The 7307-nt window shown below is 40.9% G+C and overlaps 1 protein-coding gene across 1 annotated transcript; it reads right to left on the reverse strand.

The window, feature by feature from the left end:
* Nucleotides 1-2718: 2718 nt before the first annotated feature.
* On the reverse strand, nucleotides 2719-7069 carry LOC127184299 (cytochrome c oxidase subunit 7A2, mitochondrial). The gene is made up of 4 exons (XM_051140598.1): nucleotides 6905-7069; nucleotides 5653-5742; nucleotides 3574-3658; nucleotides 2719-3013 (listed from the first exon to the last, which is right to left on the reverse strand). Exons 1-4 carry the CDS (start codon nucleotides 6920-6922, stop codon nucleotides 2955-2957), a joined length of 252 nt encoding a protein of 83 aa, XP_050996555.1. The 5' UTR covers nucleotides 6923-7069; the 3' UTR covers nucleotides 2719-2954.
* Between the last annotated feature and the right edge of the window lie 238 nt (nucleotides 7070-7307).

Here is a 7307-nt window from a genome sequence, read left to right on the forward strand (position 1 = left end):
CAGTTCTTTCCCCTTTTATCTTTCTCCCTCCTAGAATGTCTAACAATTCCACACATTTTTCTTTTCTAAGGCATTCCCGGACACCAGTAAGCTTTTGAAAAGCCAGGAATGTAATCCTTGCATGGATTATCAGCTTTGACGTATGCATACATGTCCTGGTAGAGATTCACAGATCGTACTTTTCACAGCACAGAGAGAGGGATTCCTTAGCTAGATGCCTGCAAAACTGCCAGGAGAGATTCATGAACACTGAACCTACATACAGCAGTCTACCTCTTCCTAGATCCCTTGTTTTGCTAGATCCATTTGCATTCTGTATCCCCTAAGAAGCCCTGTGCCTAAACAAAGGAAACTGATTCTGCAAGTGGCCACTCGAGGTCTTCTGCTCTCAGTACACCAAACCTCAAGCTTGCTTTGGGCACTATGCCTAGCACCATCATTTCAGTTTGTTACTGTGAAAGAAATGAAAGCTCAAGTTTTTGTGGCTGGCTGGGAGCCAGTGTATCCACAGTGTGTTCCTTCGTGCTCCCTTATGGACACTGAAAGAGCCTAAGCTGAAGTGGCCATTTTATAAGGAAAGCAGAGCTGAAATATGAAAAGCTCCTGGTAATATGAAACTGTGCTACCAGTATGGTCCTAGGTGAATGACACGAACAGTGAACATAAAGAAAAAAGCTTAAGGTTCTTGGTTCTCAGAGCGAACAGCAGGGATATGAAATTTACTGTATATTTGGTGTAAGCCAAAAACCTTTCTTGTGCTTTCTATGCCTTAGAGTAAGTACATCCCACTTACACAGATAGCACAGGATACTTAGTAGCTACAGCGAGCCATGACCACCCACAGCTGGAAGCTAGCTGTGTTAATTACAAGGCTATAGCAGGCGCTGTTAACAATTCTAATCCTCAGTGAAAACTTGAAGAAAATGACAATCAGGACTTAATAGCTGAGGTTCCAGCACAATAAGGAAAGCTTTCACATGCCCGTGAGAAAATAACCATTAAGTCTCCTTCGTAAATGCCCTGACATCAGATTTCAAACAGAAGGTAGGAGAGACACAAGGCTGAATGATTAGGCAGATGTTAAACTAGAGATCAAAGTGAACGGAGCAATCTTCCTAGAAGCCTCCCTTGCACAGGGGAAGAAGTCTGTATGACATTGTTGCAAACAGCATAGCACTAGCAATGTAGCACAGTCAATGTATTTACTCAAACAACGACAAAGACAAATTTACTTCTTCAATCAAGGGAGACTGGACTTTATATTGCCATTTATTTCAGCTTTATAGAGTTGCAGGAAACCCAATTTCATCTACAAATCCAATTTAGCAGTAGCTTCACCTTGGGTATTTTTAGTACATTAAGTCTGGCCATGTTTCCAGGCCCGAAGCAGAATATTTTGGCATACCTTTTAAGGAAATTTTAGGTAGAATTGGGCCAAGTGTTTTAAACCTGAGATCCCAGTTACTTGAGAGGTTGAGACAGAAAATTCAGTTCCATGGCAGCCTGGGTAACACAACGAAACTGTCTCAGAGAACTTTTTCTTGTTTAACTGTTACTAGATTAAACCTGAGACTGCAAACCTATGGGGTATCCAGATGAGGGTTATAAAAAGCATCCAACCTGTTGTTCCTTACCTGACTTTCACATCATGTCATAAAAGCACTTTTAAGCTACTGATAAAATTAATACCCCTCCTCCCACTAAATGCAACCATTCTGTTCAAAATATTTTCAGTGGTTACTTTCACCATTGGGCACTTGCTTGGCCCAGATTCCAAACCACTGGGGACCTTTCTCAGCTTTCAGAGACCTCTAATGTTTACTTCCTTCTAAAAGCTAGCAAAATACAGACTTGGTGTGGTATAGCTCATTTGACTGCAAGATATATTTTACAGTCTAATGACCCTTTAAACTTCAGAATCTAAGAATAAAATAAATTGGTAACCCTTTGAGAGAAAAAAGTTATACCACAAACCATCATGTTTTCATAGCAAAGGCTAATTTGGTTATTTCAGATGGCTCAAATTTTCCAAATACATTTGTAAATTTTTTTTTTTTTTTTTTTGGTTTTTCGAGACAGGGTCTCTGTGTAGCCTTGGCCATCCTGGACTTACTTTGTAGACCAGGCTGGCCTCGAACTCAAAGCGATCCACCTGCCTCTTGCCTCCCGAGTGCTGGGATTAAAGGCATGCGGCACCACACCTGGCTCCATTTGTAAATTTTTGTCTAGAAATTGAAGCTTATAAAACTCTTACTCATAAATTTCCCTCAATTCTTATATAGGCAGTCTTAAAGATTACCAAGGCACACTTTTTAGAAGGAAAAAAAAGTTTGACTCCTTATAGTCTCCCATAACTTTTATTAATGTTTTAAGCTTATGCTAAGGATTAGAATAAAATTATTTTTAAAAACATTATGAACATTGAAAAAGTACTCAGTTGTCTTACAGCCTAGTAGACCATAATTCTAAGTCCGAACACAGCTAACATTTCAGCATAGAAAAAGGAGTAAGAGCAAACAGGACCCATCTCCACTTGAGCAGTGGCCAGCACTACACCCTGGAGGTCTTACGGAGGAGAGAGACAGCAAATCAATATCTTTCCAAGGGTCAAGCTCGAATTGCATTGAAGACCATCTACTGAATAATTCTTAGCTGCTAAAAGTAAAGTTTGCTTTATAAAAAAAAAAAGTGACAGTGCTTTAAATTTACAGGCAAAAGGACTTTGAAAACTTTTTATTATCTAAGATTTGCCAAGCGCTGACCCACAACTGTATTACCAGTAATTTATTTTCAAGTGAAAAGGAAGACAAAGCATGGTAAAGACTGCTTTATTGGTGGCAGTTAGTACATGTTAATAAATATTGATCCCCAAAGAAGAGCTCGGTTACTCATTAGATGCCTGGTCCACTGTGTGCTGAATGGAACTGAACCATGTGAAGGCTGGAATGATGACGTCAGTTCTGCTTCTTGGGAAATGCAGCCATAGCTAACTGATAGATGGCATAGACCGTTCCTGAGAGACACACAAAAAACTTATTAGGGACTCTGAAATTTCAGTACAGACACTTAGTTACTACTTCACCTCAAACATCAAAGGTGGAGTCACTCTTAAGACACGCTTAATGGCTGGGAATGCACCTCAAGAGGTAGGGTGCTTGCTTCTAGTGCCTAAGTTCGTGGGTTTGATTTCTAGTGAGAACACACATGCAACCTAAATTAAGCTAATCTAGTCTCATCATTACTTCATTTCTATTTTAAAAAGGTAACTATGGCTCAATAATATTCTTCAACATCATAGCTAATGCAAACTTCTTTTAAAGCCCCTATTACTGATATGTAAATGCTGGGGGGGGGGGTGGTTAAGAACCACTAGTGACACAAGCAGAAAGCTAACTCTGGCAGAAGGTTAACCACAAACCTGCCTGTCTTGGGTGGTATAGTGTAACTGCCCTCTTGACTGCTTATCTGCTGTGCAGTGAGAGGGCATGCAGACAGATTGCAATAAGCACTGCCACAATAAAACCAAGAAAGCTGCCATTGCTGCTCTTGTCCTGTAAACACTCAATGTCTTACCACCGACTGTCAGAGCCATTGTGAGTCTGTAGAGGAGGGCATCAGATGCCCCGCCCTTCAGATGTACTGGGATCCCATTATCCTCCTGTTTAAAACAACAACAACAAAAAAAAAGACATTGTTACATGTAACCTTTTTCCAGTTAAGTCAGAATTAATTACTATTAATTATTCATATAAAGTCAAGCTCCTGACATTCCCAGAATTTAAATTTACAATTTTTATTCTTTCTTAACTACTTTAAACTTACAAACTTGTAAAAGGTACCATCCTTTTCAAGCAAATTTAAGACCCAATGAGGTCTTTTTCAGGACTATGGATACTTAAGAGCAATAAAATATACTCCTTGAATTCAATAATATAAATATAAGATAATGGCCAGTAAATCAATCATTGGGAAAAAATTTTCCCCTTAGAAAAGGGGGCTAGAGGCTTTGATTTGTAACACTAACCCAGCATCTTTTATATCCACTTTAAGAACTGTATTTTTATGTAGCATACATAATACTTTTACTACTTATGAAAAAATTATACATGACCATAAAACAAAAAAATTCACAATCTAATTAGTTATAAAGGTTAACCTCTCTACTCCACTGGGCCGTTCTCCAAGATACCACCCTTTTAACAGCATGGTATACACCTCTATTTTTAATGCTTATATTTACCAACTCTTTTGAGTCATGTGTACTTAACATACAAAATGACATTATGCTATGTAATGATGTTATACACTATTTTGAAAAAATTTTAGTTCATTTAAATCTCTCTTCAGTGGCTACATAATATTCTACAGGTGAAAAACAATGCATTAGCCAATCCTCCAGTAATTTCTTGGTAGGTTCTTTATAATAATCTCTTCTCAATTTCCTTATATTTATCCATATATTCTAGAGAAGTGTCTGAGAGGGGGCTTCTTAAGTGATAGGGAGACTTACAATATTTCAAATACCAGCTAAACATCTACCCCTAATACCCCACTGCTTAGCTCCTAAGAACAACTGGGACTGGTGCTATCTTTCTCCCACACCTGGCAACATAATCCAGCTTAGGTCTCTCTACTTAGATTGCAAGAAGCAGCGTTGCCACTTATATGTCTGCTTTAAAAAGACTCTGTTCCGATAGCTGACAAAGAAGCTATGGTTTTTCAGTTCTAGGAATAGTTAAAGTCAGGGTAGCCTTAAACATATAAAACTGAAAAGACAATGGCAGAGTTCCAACCATTTCTTGGTCAAGCTGGTATATAATAAATCTGTGTCCAGGCAGGGCTGGAAGAAGCAGACTGGCAGCCTTCATGGTCATGAAGGCAGTACCACATGGCAGTGCTTCTGCTATCTGCTTCTGCAGCTAAGGGCCAGCAGGGGTCTTCCATCCAGGCCTCCAGAGAAATCAGGTTCTGGCTCCATGAAAAGGCAGATTCCAAACCTCTGCAGCTTCTCAAGCCACTAGCTGGATTGTGGTTGGGGCAGAGGACGCTGAATAGAAGGCTAACTAAGTCAGCCAGGACTGCAAAGCAGGCACACTCCACAGGGATCGTCACCTCTTGCTCCCCCTCACCCACACAGCTCTGGTGAGCTTAATTTGTATGTCTTACAGATCTGTAATTCTCTGAGTGCCAGTGATACCATCATACTTAAATTGCCCATCTGTTTCTTCTCTTTAGAGTATAAATCGCGTATTTTGTGGTCTTGATTTTTCTCCTCAGGTCTTTGAAGTTCCCTTAAAAACCTTCCCCACCTGAGATTATCCACTGTACTCTGTCTGTCCTGCAGGTGTGTAGATGTAACATCTACTCAATGTCTGCAATATTTATTTTTTGTTTCTAGGCCTCTTATGGTTTATTTTCCTAGTCCAATTATTCCCCCAAAGAACATCAATTTGTCATAAATTCCTCGCTCACACACAAATTCATTGACCTATGCATTTTCTCATCTCCTACAGCACCCTTGGACACTGCAAATACTCAAGAGTCATTTATGCGCAAGCTAATACAAGAAAGCCTCTATGAAGCAGACCTTCTGGATTCCCCCCACCTTCTGAGCTCTATTACAAGGAACGGTCACCTAAAAGACTTTAGTACCTGAAACAACTTCTGTTTCTCCGGAACCTTGTTTTCAAACTGCCTTCGTGAAGTGGTGCTGATGGTCCTCTGGGCAATCTGTCGAAGGGCCTGAAACAGAAAATCCTCAGTAAGACTTAGAGCCTAAAGAAGCCTTCAGAGGAAATTTCCAAATCTTCGCTCTGTGAAAGGAACCTGAGATTTAAACCGCAGCCAACTTGTTAGTAAGGAAGTCCAGAACCGGGACCTAGCCCTGCCAGATGCTGCCGGTCCTGCTCTGTGCTTCTTCATATTACATTCTGAAGTCCCCAGAAGCCATGAGCTACATAACCTGTGCCTGAAATCAACCAGTAGGATTTTACAGTCATTGAACCAAACATACTGCGATACAGAAAAATAGATAAATAAAACAGACCTTATAAGCACTAACATTTTCATTTAATATTTGCCTATGCTAAAAATCTATTACTGGCACGGTGGTGGTGGTGGTGGTGTACAGCTTTAATCCCTGGACAAGGGAGGCAGAGGCCAGCCTGGACAGAGGGTACAGAGCTAGTTGCAGGACAGCCACACTACATAAAGAAACCCTGTCTTGAAAAATAAAATCTACTATTCGTAATGAAAAATCATTTTGCAATGGAGGGCACATGCTACTACTAGCCGTAGAAGAAACTTTTAATGGGGTGTTAAGTCTTGTTTAAAGACTTGCAATACATAATTGAGTCAGATAAATATGCACTCCACTTTGTAAATGGTAATGACACATTATTAAAACTTTGTTTAAAATGTACAAAATAAAATCAAGCCACATCTTTTTTAATTTTGGAAAGATAAATTCACAAAGAGAGAATTTAGAGTCATCATAACATTTCAACCATTAATACCCAATACCAACCAAAATTGTGTAACTTAGTTCTGTAGCTTACTTCTGATGCAGGTGTCAATTAATCAAATGTATATCCTTTCATTATGATACAAAACAAAGTGACAACAAAATGTCACCTTTCCGCCAGGTGTCAAAAGTCCCTCCGCTGGAGCTTACATCAGACCTACAATCTTACCAATAATCACTAGCTAAAATCCAAATTCGGACATGCTCTTCCCTCAACAACTACCCATTAATAGCCAAGGGGGTCCGAAAGGTCAGGAAAAAAAGGACGTGGCCAAGGTGACTCTGCTGTCTTCTGCCCCACTTCCAGCATCGCTTTCTGTCGGGGTCCCTGAGCCTCCGCCCCGACACCTCAGCACCAACCAAACCCCTAAAGTTACTTACAAGCAGATTCCGCAACATCTTGGCTCAGTTGTTGCCCACCAACCGCGACTGGGAAACGCCAAAAAGCCAACACGCCAGGCCGGAAACGGAACTACCTCCGGCGCTGCGCATGCGTCAAAGAAGATCGCTCGTTCCGAGAGGAGGGGCTCACGCTCCCGACCATAGAGAGCGGAAGCGGAGCCAGAGCGACTGCTCGCGGCCGCCTCTCTAGCCTCCAGGCCTCCCGATCCATGCGTGTCACTTGTCTCGCCGCTGCGGGGCCAGCCGACTGGCCTGGAACTAGCTTTGAAACAATACAAATGCCTGCAGCCAGAAAGGCGTGATGTCGGCCGCCTTTCACTCTTCATAAGCTCTGGTGAGCAACCAGACTATCCAGAAATTAGTCTGTCTTTTGAGAAGGCTT

This window comes from Acomys russatus, chromosome 32 (assembly GCF_903995435.1).
Source record: "Acomys russatus chromosome 32, mAcoRus1.1, whole genome shotgun sequence".
Taxonomy (NCBI): domain Eukaryota; kingdom Metazoa; phylum Chordata; class Mammalia; order Rodentia; family Muridae; genus Acomys; species Acomys russatus.

What these genes read in the sequence shown, in the direction of transcription:
- LOC127184299 (XM_051140598.1), bottom strand. An exon ending in AGAAACAGAAGTTGTTTCAG is followed by an intron (nt 3,659 to 5,652) that starts GTACTAAAGTCT and finishes TGTTTTAAACAG; the next exon opens with GAGGATAATGGGATCCCAGT. An exon ending in AATGGCTCTGACAGTCGGTG is followed by an intron (nt 3,014 to 3,573) that starts GTAAGACATTGA and finishes TGTGTCTCTCAG; the next exon opens with GAACGGTCTATGCCATCTAT.